Source organism: Vigna radiata, chromosome 9 (assembly GCF_000741045.1).
Source record: "Vigna radiata var. radiata cultivar VC1973A chromosome 9, Vradiata_ver6, whole genome shotgun sequence".
NCBI classification, from domain to species: domain Eukaryota; kingdom Viridiplantae; phylum Streptophyta; class Magnoliopsida; order Fabales; family Fabaceae; genus Vigna; species Vigna radiata.
In genome coordinates, this window is record NC_028359.1 from 17,676,820 (window position 1) to 17,691,040 (window position 14,221).

The 14,221-nt window shown below is 36.8% G+C and overlaps 1 protein-coding gene across 1 annotated transcript in view; it reads left to right on the plus strand.

Annotated features, from left to right (window-relative positions):
• LOC106774094 (exocyst complex component SEC6) overlaps nucleotides 1-14,221 on the plus strand; it is a 38,677-nt gene that overhangs the window by 15,562 nt on the left and 8,894 nt on the right. Inside the window, exons 11-18 of the mRNA XM_014660929.2 lie at nucleotides 1,563-1,701; nucleotides 1,828-1,872; nucleotides 2,914-2,969; nucleotides 8,634-8,742; nucleotides 11,106-11,246; nucleotides 11,354-11,533; nucleotides 11,771-11,854; nucleotides 11,947-12,033. Coding sequence (XP_014516415.1) covers nucleotides 1,563-1,701; nucleotides 1,828-1,872; nucleotides 2,914-2,969; nucleotides 8,634-8,742; nucleotides 11,106-11,246; nucleotides 11,354-11,533; nucleotides 11,771-11,854; nucleotides 11,947-12,033 — 841 coding nt within the window. The remainder of the gene's footprint in view (nucleotides 1-1,562; nucleotides 1,702-1,827; nucleotides 1,873-2,913; nucleotides 2,970-8,633; nucleotides 8,743-11,105; nucleotides 11,247-11,353; nucleotides 11,534-11,770; nucleotides 11,855-11,946; nucleotides 12,034-14,221) is intronic.

A 14,221-nucleotide genomic window follows, 5' to 3' on the forward strand; every position in this document is an offset into this window, starting at 1 on the left:
AAGTACCCGAAGAAGTCGAGTAATTAGGTTGTCCATTGATGGGATTTGATCATAGCTAACATTTGATCACGATCATGATCAAAATCTGAGTGTAAACTTCTTAGAATTAAGACCATGTAAAACTTATCAAGCTTCTTGTTTATGCCTTCTAAAGAATCAGCCACAAAGAAATTCTTCAATTCCTGTATGGCAGTACGAGCCTTTCCTATATGAGTGACCATATCATGATTGGCTTGTTTGACAGAAGTCACTTTTTGAGTTCCATGAAAGAGACGTTACACATCATTAGTAAAGATATCCTGGGCTCTTTTCCAAAAGGAGGAGCACGTTTTGTAAGGTCGGTCTCAAAATTTCTAAGACCTCTTGTTCGACAGATTGCCATAGGACAACACATAATTGAAAATCAAGCTTCTGCCATTGAGATTTCTCTTAATCGGGTACAATGTAAATATTTTGTTCAAGATGATCATGGTATCCTTGACCAAGAAACCATAACTCCACAAAAGAAGACCAAGATAAATAGTTTTTCCAACTGAGTTTTGCAGAAGTAATGGTAGGGGTAGCAGATAGAGAAGGTGTTCCAAAACCAGAATCCATTCTAATGCCAAACAGAAGAGGGAAAAACTGATTTGAGGGTAGCTACGGTCAACAGAACAACAAAACAACGACCACATCACACTCAGGAGATTGAGGCAAAACAACTAGCAGTGGCACGATGATGTTCCAGCACGGGTAAGGCGGTGTGTGAAGCCTACGCACCGGAGGCCGAAAAGAAGCGGCGCGTGACAGAATGTCGGGAGGAGAATGAAGCGGCGACCACTAGGGTTGGGTCGTGCTCGTCGAGGTGCACTTAACCCTTGACTTTGCGGGAGAAAAAGCTGCAACAGCAGCGGACAATGGTCACGGACAGCGGCAGTGGACAGCGTTAGCGGAACCTGGCTGGCTGTGATACCAACTTAAAGAGTTGGGAGAGAAACTAAAATTTTTATTATTGTTGTTCACTCAACCCTAATACACATACTACCCTATTTAAGGGATAATAGATCAACATAAAAAGGAAAAACAGAAGGCTCCTCAAAAGCCCACTAGAAAATACATTACATTTCAACATATATAAGCTACTCATTAATTTTATTTCATTTTTATGATTTCTTTTATTAAATTTTACGTTTTTCTACCATTGCTCGGCTTTCTACTGCATTGATTGTGGTGCAATCCACTATGATACGATGGGGAATGTTTGGCTTCTGCCATGGGCCGCCACTTGTCATTGAAAATAATAGCAATCGAAGTACCTATTGCAATGTTACATATGAAACATATTCAGAAAATATATATAAATTTAGTATGACATGCTTTAGAACTTTCATATTCATTCCCATGAAATAAAAATAATTGTCTTATTTCTCTGCTTGTTTAATCATGAGACATGTGCTCATATTTTTAATTGTTTTCCCAAAATCTTCATCTCTTCTTACTCTGTATACCAAGCTGATCTGTCAGGAAAGCCCCACAACCCCCTACCCTCATCACTCAAAATTCTGTTCACTGATAAATTACAGAAAGTCGACAAACACAATGGCTTCTTCAAAAAATTTAACACAACAAAAACTAAAGGTTCAGGGGAAAGGCTATAAGGATAAATGCTATGAACAAATAAGGAAGACTGTAGAAGGACGGTTTAACAAGCTTCTCACTGAGGTTAGTCATATTACTGTTCTACATGTTCGCTTTCCTGCTACAATATGCAGACACTGACTTGCTTGTACAACAATGTAAATTTGCTATTCTTGATGCAACTCACTGTTAATTTCATTTATGAATCAGTATGTGTTTGAGGACTTGAAAGCAGCTTTAGAGGAAGCACGAGCAGTAAGTTTGACTAATTTTTAGCTTCTGATCTTTTTAGTTTCTGTAAAAGCATTTATAACATATTGTATACTCTAATAAACATTTATGACTTTCTGTTAGGCAGATTGCAAAATCATTTGTATACTCTAGTGATCAACCTCCAGACATTTTCAATTAGGCCTACGGATACCTGGCTCAACTATATGTTTGATAGTCTTGGCATAATGATCCATACACATTTACTTGAAAAGTGTTGGAATATCTTAGCTATTCATGATATGAGAGGATATCCTGTTTACATGGTAGAAACAATTAGCTGTAATCAATTAAGTCTAATTTAAAACTATCAATAACTGCTCATATTTCAGTAAGATTGAGCTGGGTATATGATGGACTTGTATAACTAACATCTAGTTAGCCATTGCATTTTAAAGTTCATGCATGCTTGTTAAAAGACTGGACAATTGGGATTGCCACTCGGCTTCACCTGTAAAGAATGCTGGAAGGACAGCATTATAAACAGTTTACGAAAATGTAACCATTCCTTATGAAACCATATTGTTAAGTGTTATATATAAACTATCATTTGAGTAAACTTGCTTATAATTTAATTGGAAATGAATGAGGAAGGGCTTCCACATCCCATTTTGAATGATGTATCTTCTCTATATCCCACTTAAAATTTTAATTGTCGTGTATAAAGTATTTTAAAGCTGCTATAAGTGAAAGTGCAATATGAGAATCTTGTTTCACTTATTATATTTATTTTTGCATAAGTTGATATATTATTGGTTGGAAATTATATTGTATAATTTTAATCTCACTTTTAATAATAAATGTTCTCACTCACCCTCTCCCCCCTCTCCTTTTGTCAATTATTTTAAGTCAATTATATCAACTGATGCATGCTATGAAGGAATTCAATATTTCTCGTGATCTCGTATTTACAGTACAATTGTTAATGTAATTATTCAAAATATCATATCATTTTCAGCTTTCTGTACGTGAAGTCTAGTATTATTCTCTATTACTTATAGACCTTTTTACTTGAATGGCATATAGATTGGTGAAGAGCTTGGAGACGTCTATGACTACGTTGCCCCTTGCTTTCCTCCAAGGTGTGCTCTACATTGAATATACTACCTTTTCATTCCTCGCAGCTTTTGAACAAACTTTCTGCTAATTAAAGCTGTCATTTTGAGATTTTTGATGTGCTTTGTACTATAATTTCTCCCTGTTTAGGTATGACATGTGCTTTGTATATCATCAAAGGTTTTTAAAAAAAATTCAAATTAGTTTTTCTGGAGAGTATTTTTTTTTTTTTTGAAATGTGAGAGTATTGTAAAAAGTGAGAGAAAGAAAGGAATAACAGAAAATGTGAGACATTGGGAACAAAATCTTTTACTAATTACTTAGAATGGTCCCAAGTCATAACTTGACCTCCTACCTCTATGCTAATACATGTTATGGAGAAGAAAGATATGGGAATGTTGTGTCTCAGAGGTACACGTGTGTGTATTATCCATAATAACATAATGGAATGTAAAGGGAATCAGTCATTAATACAATCAAATCATTACTTATACACATGTAAATTTAATATTCAATTAATTATTATTATTAAATAATAAAAAAATATAGCACATTTTAATTAAATGTAAATTAATTTTAATATTTAGTATAAATAAGATAAATTAAAATTAATAACAGCTTTTAAAGTACATGCAAAGTTGAACATCCCTTTCTAATTTATACATAGAAGTAAAAATATAAATTATAATAAATGAAAGAAAACTGTGAGCCAACACATGCCAAAAGATTCCAAGACACTCCAACAAAACTGTGCCAACTTTGAGACACTTCCCTGCATTTTAAAATGGAAAGCTTTTGTCCTAAAGTTAAATATTTCAGTATTTAAAATTAATATTATATTAAGTGCCCAAAATATGCAGAAAGAAAGAATTTTTGTGCAGAGAAGCCCAAAACTTAAATGGGTCCCACAGAGTTACTATCCAATGGAAAATGTTATGGAATGGATTTTTTATTACTGCGTGAATGGGTAGAGAAAATCCCATTGGGGATGCTCTTAGAAACACATGTTTACTTTTTTATTACATGTTAGAGTACAAAGGAAATCAATCATTGATTGATACATATGCTGTAATGTCTATCTTACGGATGTTAACATGTGCCTATTATAATGTATCCATATTTAACACTTGAACTGTTCAATTCTTGTACCTTTCATATTCGCTGCACGCACTATGACCAACTAATTGGTTGAGCCCAGAGCCCCCACATTCCTTATTATTATACTATAACTCAACGCATAGTTTTCAGCTTGTAGTGAAAGTAACCCAACTTAAAATAGAAAAATAGAAAAAGGAATACCAATGATCATTTGAAGAACTTAATCTAGCACTGTCCAACAAAACCATTCTTTGGGGTATCCTTCTGTTCTCTTAGTGCTGCCTTGACCACGCCTTGACTTCTTTTTGGAGCACATCCTAAGCCCATGTTCGAGTACTGAAGTTAAACTACTCGATTCAATTTAATAGGCATTTATTGGTAGAGGATTGTTTCCTCAAAGGTGATATCCATGGTGAAGATTACCAATAAATGTACATTTACGAGCTCTAGGATGTAATTTACTGTGATTAAGAGTATGAGAGTGAACAAGAGCATAACATTCAAAAACTCGACAAGGTAGAAGATGGTAGCGGTTTTGTTTTTTTTTGCAACTTCAATGTTGTGAAGTGTTAACACATGTTAGTTCATGAAATTTTGAGAATTCTTAATTCGCATATTCGATACCATTATCGGACCTAATTCTTTTGATATTTTCTCCAAATTGATTTTGGAAAAGATAGACAAAATTAACAAAAAATTGGAAGGCCTTAGATTTACTTTTCATAAGGTATTTCCACATTACACTAGTTTAATTATCAATAATAGTAACAAACCATTTTGCTTCAGAAATAGATTCTAAAATTGGTCCCGAATCATCATAATGAATACTGTCAAATGGTTAAAATACTCTTTTTACCAAATGAGGGATAAGTTGCACGATGATGCTTTGGTAGTTGACAAATATCATATTTGAAAGACTCAATAGACTAGGTAATGAACAAATGTGGGAACAAAGATCTTATAAGGCTGAAAGAGGGCCCAAGTCTTTTATGATGAAGCCATATTTGGGAATTTACCCTTGTTTCTAACGTTGCTTGTTGTCTTATGACCTTTGTTTTTTATTTGGTCCTTGAGTTTCAATAGGTACAACTGACTCTACTCCTTACCAATTAAAATTGTCTTTCTTGTGCCAAGGTCCTGAAATACACAAGAAGAGAAAAAATTTACTGAACAATTCAAACTGTTTGTGTAGAGATAAGGTTATTGGTTAGTTGTGGGACATGAAGACATCCATCCTTTAATACAATAGATCATTCTACTGTGATATTCCCAGATTTGAATATGGGTACACTATCATCATTTGCAATTATAATGAGTTGTTCATTGGTCATTTTAATATTCGAATTGAAGAGCTTAGGAAAATGAGTCATGTGATTAGTTGCTTATGAATCAAGAATCTGAACACTAAGACAAAGGGTCAAATGTATTGAATTTAGTGTTTCTTTTCATGGGTATGGTATACAACGTAGATGACTTAGTCATTGATTCAATCATTGTTTTCAAATGATCTAGTTCCTCTTTAAAAGCTTTCGTACTTACATTGAAAAACAACCTAACAAAGAGATAATAAAAATTCAATTGTTATCGCTTTGATTCGTAAAAAAAGAGTTGAATATAGTGAATACTCCCTTGTGTTGAATATACATATAGGGTCCTCTATTTATAATAGAAGAACATGAATTAAGCCCAAAATAAAAATAAGAAATAATAACAAACTAACTAAAGATAAAAGATAAATATAAACTAAAGAAATATCTTTAACACTCCCCCTCAAGCTGGAGCATACATATTGTATGAACCAAGCTTGGAATAAATAAACTCAATTTGAAATATATGATCCGTCTTCAAGAGTGTGCGGCAAACAGATGTGCAATCACATGTTGGCGAATAACTAACAACAGCTTGCTTATGGATTGGACAATGGTGGACAACTGCGAAACTTCAGCTAGCACCATGAAACTTCAAGTAGGATGACTTTGACAAAGGAGGACAATGACAAACTAAAGGCACTGGATTGCTATCAAGTAAGTATGGGGCCTGCCGTGGATAAAAGCGACAAAACTGTAGGGACTGCCATCTCTAACTAGTTGGGGCCTGCAGTGGCTGAAAGTAGGGACTGTCATCTTTGACTACATGGGGCCTACAGTGGCTATAAGCAGGGACTGTCATCTCTGACTAGTGGGGCCTCTGACTACTGTTTGACTAGTTGTCATCTTTGACTAGTTGGGGCCTGCAGGGACTAAATTGCCATCAAGTAAGGATGGGGCCTGCAGTGGACAAACTGCAGGGATTGCCATCTCTGACTAGTAGGACCTGCAGTGGTTGAAAGCCTGAAACCTGGTTAGAAACATACTCCCCCTCACGATGAACGATGGAAATGATGGCGTGCCGATGACAAATCTTGAAAGTGGAAGATCATAATAGGCTCCTTTATTTATCAAAGTACCCAAAAACAGATCTGACAAAGGGTTGGTGAAATTGTTGACTACCCATGACTTAGGTGTTGAAATTCCTTGGTGTTAACCACAAACAGTCCTTAGAAACTTGTAAATAAATGACAACTGCTACAACTTACAAAGCATAAGGATGACAGATGGCATCAAAAAGCCAACGACAGATTGAAGGTCCAAAGGTTCTCTGCTGGACTACTCCTAATGGTGATACTTAACACTGTATCACAAGAAGTATGGGCTAAACCTGAGCCCAAGAAGAAAGTCAGCAATAACAATCGAAGGAACGCAATGGCGTTGAGAGCAGTCGTTTTTAGTCTCAAGATTCTGAATAGAATGATGGCGAAGACACATCAGTGGTGCACAACGAAAGGAAGAAACCCATTGACGGAGGCATAAAAAGAGACAAAAAGGTGCTCGTCATGAGGGAAAATTGAAGGCCAAGGCCCGATACAGATTTGGAATCGAAGGCCTTCTTCACAATTTTTTAGCAAATTGATTGCCAGGTGCAACAGGATGGCACCTTTCAGAATGGAGAAGATAGCGGAAGCAGACTAGGTGCCAGTGCATTGGTAGCACATGCGGCAGAGACGACCAGCAGGATCGACATTGAGATGATGGTTAAGACTTGAGAAGAAGCCAAGGGGCGAGCAGTACCCAGTAGGGTTAACGACAATACTAGAGGGAGGTTGCAGATGTCATGATATGAGTAGCAGATAGGGATGAATTAACTCCAGCAGACGATGCCATTACACATTTGTAAAAAGAAACAGGACTTGGAGTCCAAAAACAGAGACAAACAACTTAAAGGGAGAAAACCTTAGGTATCAACCACAACCCCTAAAATAGTGAAGGGCCAAAAGAAGCTCGGGAGAGTGAGGCGAACAAAACTTCAGTGGAGCGATGATCTTCTGGCCATGGAAGGGCGACGCGTGAACTATATGCGCCCGAGATCTAACGGAGAGGAGGTGTGTGACGGCGCGTGCAGACGAGACAGACGGTGAGCACCAGGGTTGGGTCGCGCTTGAGGAGGCGCACAAAACCCCTAACTTTGCCAAAGAAAAAGACGCACCGGTGGCAACAACGATGGCGGCCGACGGCGGACGGTGGCCGGCGGTGGACCAACGATCAGTTTGCGACTTGTGATGGCTGGTTCCGTGGAGGCAATGGCATATTCGTGTATAGGAGGAGGCAATAGCCTTTCTAGGGTTCCTGTTCGAAGAGGAGACTTTAGGTCTCTTTGATTCTGGGTGCATATGAATGAAAGCTAATGAGAATGCCAAAACAGTGCCAAAATGATTGGGGATCAGTTGATTTAAAGCACCAGTTTTAGGTAGTGGTCCGAAAGTGCATGGCCAGGCGACGCACTACAAGAGAAACAAAACAGAATTCTAAAAGCTGAATTCTAAACGACGAACTTGGCTAGGACAATTAGCTAGACTGCTCATTGAAGTATAAAGACACAAGTTGAAAAAGAGACTTTTAGGGGGCTATCGGTGGCAGCGGCCACCGGTGGCAACAAAGATAGAGTAGAAAAAGGATCAGAAAACCGGCTCTGGTACCAAGTTAAATATAGTGAATACTCCCTTGTGATGAATATACACATAGGGTCCTCTATTTATAATAGAAGAAACATGGGCTAAGCCCAAAATACAGATAAGAAATAATAACAAACTAACTAAAGATAAAAGATGAATATAAACTAAAGATAATATCTTTAACAAAACGAAAACATGTTTGGCATTGGAACCAAATCCAAGTTGAATAAGATGCCACCCCTTGGTGCCCATGAGGTCCTAACGACCCTGTCTGTGGCAGCAGTGAGTCGGACACACCTTTCTGTTCCACAACTAACCTCAATGATAATGACTATAGCTAACAAGGCAATGGAAACCGGGCTCTCTTGTACCAACTTGAAAAATAAAGAATTATTTATTGATCACCCATTACATTCTAATAACCAAAATCCTAAAAAATGGAAATAGACAATATTCTGAAATAAATAGGAAGAATCTAAATTATATTTTTCCTAATTATTATAGAGACATTCAGCATATTTTTTATCTTACTAACCTGCTATTTAAAACATGCTTCTTTATGTACATGTTTCATTTGTTCTAATTCATTTTTTAATTCTGGCAGATATGAAATATTCCAACTGATGGTAAATCTTTATACTGAGAGGTTTATTCAGATGCTAAGATTACTCAGTGACAGGGCAAATGAATTAACGAACATTGAGATTTTAAAGGTATTTCTTTGGAGTTTTTATTTATGTATAACATGTTATCACTTGCTTAGAATTTCATATTTTTCCTAGATAAAGGAGAGTCGGCCTCAAACTTTCCAAATCTGTGGCATATGAGAAAATAAGTTAATATCAGTTGAAAGTAGGACTGATTTTATTATTCTTAATGATAAAAAATACATTCTCATATCCTCTATTCGTAATAATCTAATTCTCCTAAAAAGGAAAATAGGGAAACTAGGAAAACAAAATAAAATAGAAGATTATATATCTATTTTCTCTAATTAGGAAGATTCTAAAGATATCTTCTCTAATTACAACACTCCCCCTCAAGTTGGTAAATGAATATCAATCATTCTCAACTTGCCTACAAGATCTTGAAATCTACCCGGAAGAAGCCCTTTTGTAAACATATCTACTATTTGATGTTCTGTAGGAACATGAGTTGTAATCACAAAGCCTCTGTCAAGATTATCATTGATGAAATGTCTGTCAATTTCAATGTGTTTGGTTCTGTCATGTTGTACTAGATTATAGGCTATGCTCATAGCAGACTTATTGTCACAGTGTAGTTGCACCGGGATCTCCACTTTGACTTTAAGATCATCCAAAATGATTTTCATCCAAAGTCCTTCACACATTCCTTGAGCAAGGGCTCGAAATTCAGCTTCTGCACTAGAATGGGATACTCTATCCTGCTTTTTTCTTCTCCATGTTACTAGACTATCTCCAAGAAATACACAATACCTAGAAGAAGATTGTCAATAATAGAACCTGCATAGTCAGCATCAGTATATATCTTCATAGTCAATGTATCTTCCCTTTTGAATAATAGCCCCTTTCCTGGACTTGACTTCAAGTATTGGAGAATTTTGTCAACTGCTTGCATGTGTCTCTCTCTTGGATCATGCATAAATTGACTCACTACACTAACTGCATAAGCAATGTCTAGTCGTGTGTGTGATAGATAAATCAATTTTNCCACCAATCTCTGATATTGGACCTTCTCTACAAGAGCACTTTCTTCACTTCCAATTCTGTGATTTTGTTCTATAGGAACAGTTGAGGTTCTACATCCCAACTTTCCTGTTTCTTTGAGGAGATCAAGTACATATTTCCTTTGGGAGATGAAAATTCCGTTCTTGGAGTAGGCAACCTCTATTCCAAGAAAATATTTGAGTTTTCCTAGGTCTTTCATATCAAATTGAGCTGCCAATTTTTCTTTTTATGCCAATTTTTTGTTTCATCATCTCCTGCAATAATCATATCATCCACATAGACAAGCAATAGAGTGAGTTTACTTGTAGAAGAGTGCTTTATGAATAGAGTATGATCTCCTTGGCTTTCTCTGTATCCCAAGGAAACCATTGCTTTTGTAAATCTTCAAACCATGCTCTAGGGGATTGCTTAAGACCAGACAATGCTTTCTTTAGGAGGCATACCTTGTTTCTTTCATTTTTCACTTCAAAACCTGGGGGAATCTCCATGAACACTTACTCATCTAGATTTTCATGAAGAAAGGCATTCTTCACATCCAGCTGGTGTAAGTTCCATCCAAAATGGGCAGCCAAAGCAAGAATAACTCGAACTGTATTCATCTTTGCCACAGGGGCAAATGTATCCTCATAATCATTCCATATGTTTGGGTATATCCTTTTGCCACCAATCTAGCTTTATATCTTTCTATTGTCCCATCTGCCTTATGTTTCACTGTGAATATCCATCTACACCCTACTGCCTTCTTGTCTCTTGGCGTATCAACAATCTCCCAAGTTGAATTTCTTTCTAATGCATTCATCTCTTCTTTCATGGCTTGATTCCAATGTTCAAGTTTCATGGCCTCCTAGATTGAGGTAGGAATTTATGTGGCATCAATGGTAGCAATAAAATTTTTGTGCTTATCAGAGAGATTGTTAGTGCTAACATACTGAGAAATAGATATTTATCACATGATCTTCTTGTCTTTCTCAATGCAATGGGTAAATCCTCATTAATACTTACCTCTTCCTCATTGATATCTTCAGGGATCCTCACCTCTAGATTAGACAATTTTTCTTGCTCGAGAGTCGAAGTGGGTTGTTCTCTTCTTTCATATTTTTTGCCAAAAAATCTAGCTAACATAATAGAATAGCTGTCATAATAGAATGACAACCGGATAATCCAATTAATTCCAATACCATAATAGACTGCTGGTTGGCTAACTAACATTGACTGTGTGCTGACTCAGCAATACATGTGTCTGTGTGTATATGTATATAAATATGTATATAAATCAATATAAGTATACTCTATTGCTCTGAATGTTTTGTGGGAAAAAAAAGACCCAGGCTTATGTTTTTCTTTCTTTTTTTTTTTTTACAAAACAGGTAACTGGTTGGGTGGTTGAATACCAAGATAATCTGATTGGGCTTGGAGTTGATGAGTCTCTAGCCCAAGTGTGTTCTGAGAGTGGTTCAATGGATCCTCTAATGAACTCCTATGTTGAGAGAATGCAAGCTACAACTAGGGTAATCCTAACTATCTTGCTTATCTTTTAGCTTTAGTAATCTATGATGTTTCTTGGATAATTTCTTTACCATAAAAAAGGACTAAGCTCTATTCTTAATGTTTTCAGAAATGGTACTTGAACATTTTAGAGGCGGATAGAACACAGCCCCCAAAGAAAACTGAAGATGGGAAGTTATATACCCCTGCTGCTGTTGATCTCTTCAGGATACTTGGTGAACAAGTACAAATTGTTCGGGATAATAGCACTGATCTCATGTTATACAGAATTGCCCTGGCAACCATTCAGGTAATATAAGATGAGATATAGATGTAGCATAACATGCTTATTATACATTTGTCTGTTCGAAAATTAAACTTGAATAAAGGTAAATTGGAGAGAACTTAGTTTTTGAGACTTGAGTGTAACATCATTATTGGGAGGATATCACCAGAAATTATAAAGTGGTCCTCACAGCATAATATGTAGTGCTTACTACTTATATCGGTAGCTTTGTATCCTAGGTTATACTATGTGTGTTTACAGGTAATGATTGATTTTCAAGCAGCTGAAAAGAAGAGACTTGAAGAGCCAGCTTCTGAAATTGGTCTGGAACCTTTATGTGCTATGGTCAGTGTAATTTTTTTGCCAAGTATTTGCTTATTACTTCATCATAGGATTGCTTTTTGTTAACGTGACATTCAATATAACGTTGTTTTTAGATTAACAACAATTTACGTTGCTATGACCTTGCAATGGAGCTAAGTAACAGCACCATAGAAGCCCTTCCACAGAACTATGCTGATCAGGTTTGAATTTCATTGATTTTGTTGTTTTTCTTAATTTCATTAACTTGAAAACTGTTGGTTATTAACATGGCCTTTGGGAACTAAAGTTCTTTAAATTTTTTTGGGAAAGTTATGTATATTCTTTCATTGATGCATGTTGTGAATGAGGAGAATCTGTCATCCTCAAAAAGAAACATAACAACACTGCACTGAATTATTAAGAAAATTGTAACCAAAATATGACGTATTTCTCAAGAATGGGCTCTCAAGTTTTGGATTCTATGTTTTTAATCCATGCTCCACTGAATGACTTGGATAATTGGTAGTGACTCAGCAATGTGCACAGCCTCCCTTAGCTCAACCATCGTTATCCACAATAATTTTGATTTTCTTGAAACCGTTTAAATAATTCATATAGAACAAAATAGTATAAGAAAGATGCTTTGCTTGATGAGTCTAATTTCTTACAAATGGAAAACCCAGATCGTAGGTTCCTAAGAAAAAACGAATTTTCTTCCAAAACCACCACAAAAATGGCTAGCTGTTCCCATCATATCCCCTTCTCCTATGAGCATACCTCTGGGTAAGCTTGTATAACTACCTCCTTAGTTATTTCTGTTTCTGATGTGTGTCTACTACCAGCTAAGCTTGCATAACTAGTTCTCCCCTTAGCTAGCCTGCCTGCTGATCCATGTCTTGCACAACTGCATCATTCACATTATTTACTTCGTTACTAATTTAGAATTATTACTTTAATAATTGCCTTATAAGAAAGTTCTATAATGCCTCCCAGTAGAGGAGCATCTTTGTTTTTAAAGGAAACTGTCCCTTCCTGATCAACATTTGAATTTGGTTCCATAATTTAACCTTTTTTAGTATTTCTCCTTCTGCTTCGTCCTCCTCCAAAGTGCACTATTAACTTTCTTTAAAGACACCCATGAAATGCCCAAAATTGTCACCCACATAGAAAACAATAACCTTCCTTCCTCCTCCTTTCCTACTATTGATATGCAAATATCAACTACCTTGTTTCGGAGATTGGAGGCCCCTTCTTGGTTTGTATTTCTTTTATTTTTTTAATAAATTTATGGTATGGTGCAAATGATTGATATAGTTTGGAGTTTCGACCTAGTTGGGGTTGCAATCTGTGTAGATGTTTTTGCATACCTAGTTTGGTTAAAAAAAATTGTGTTGTTTCAGAACAAAGATTGTCAATTACTTGTAGCAGAACTGGGGTTGGTTAGCCCAACTAACCGAGCTTTTTAAGAATTCTAGATTTGCTTCTCTTCCACTTGGGTATCACCAAGTTGAATTGTGTTTGTTAGATGTTAAGTTGTGTGTTTATGTTAATTGGGCTCAGCCCATCCTGTATTAAGGGCATTAGCCCATATCTTATATTATAAATAAAACTACCCTATGTGTATGCAAAATACACAAGGGAGATTTCTCCTGATCTTCTCCACTATTTCATATGGTATCTAAAGCTTAGGTTTTGTTCTAGCCTATTCCACGGTCTCTGGTACACATCACCACCGCAGCTGCCGCCATCGCTGGAGTTCCAGAATCGACCGATGACCACTCCATTTGAATCGTCTCAGCCGGGTGACCATCGTGGTGCAAAGATCGCAGCGAACGGACCACCCACACGCCTCCACGCAACGCCGCAACAGTCGCCAGATCCGCCACTTCCTGCCGCGCGTGCCGGTGCGTCGCTGGAGAGTTCTGCCACCGACCAGAACCGTCGTGATCGCCTCCTCGCCCTCTTTTTGGACCTGTGGTCGTTGCATCAATCGGAGCACTTTGGATTTTTAGGGTTTCTCCCTCTCCATGGCGTCTTCCTCGTCTACAAACACCTCTGTTGGTGCCTCCTCTTCTAATTCCTCAATATACACCAATTATGTAAATGTACACTTGTCCATTGTCAAGTTAGATGGCACGAATTATGCAACATGGGCGTCCGACATCAAACTTTGGTTGAAGAGTCAGGGGTATGTAGATCACCTTACTCAAAATGTGACTAGTGGTACCATAGATGACACTTCCCGCTGGATGAAAATTTATGCCCAGTTATGCATCGTCATAAAGTCCATCATTCACTCGTCACTAAAACAAAATAGAAAAAAATAAGTGTTCCGAAGGAACCTGCTCTTCTACTGAAAATTTGGCGTTGATAAAAAAAAGATTGGGCCATTTTTTCTATTTCATTTAA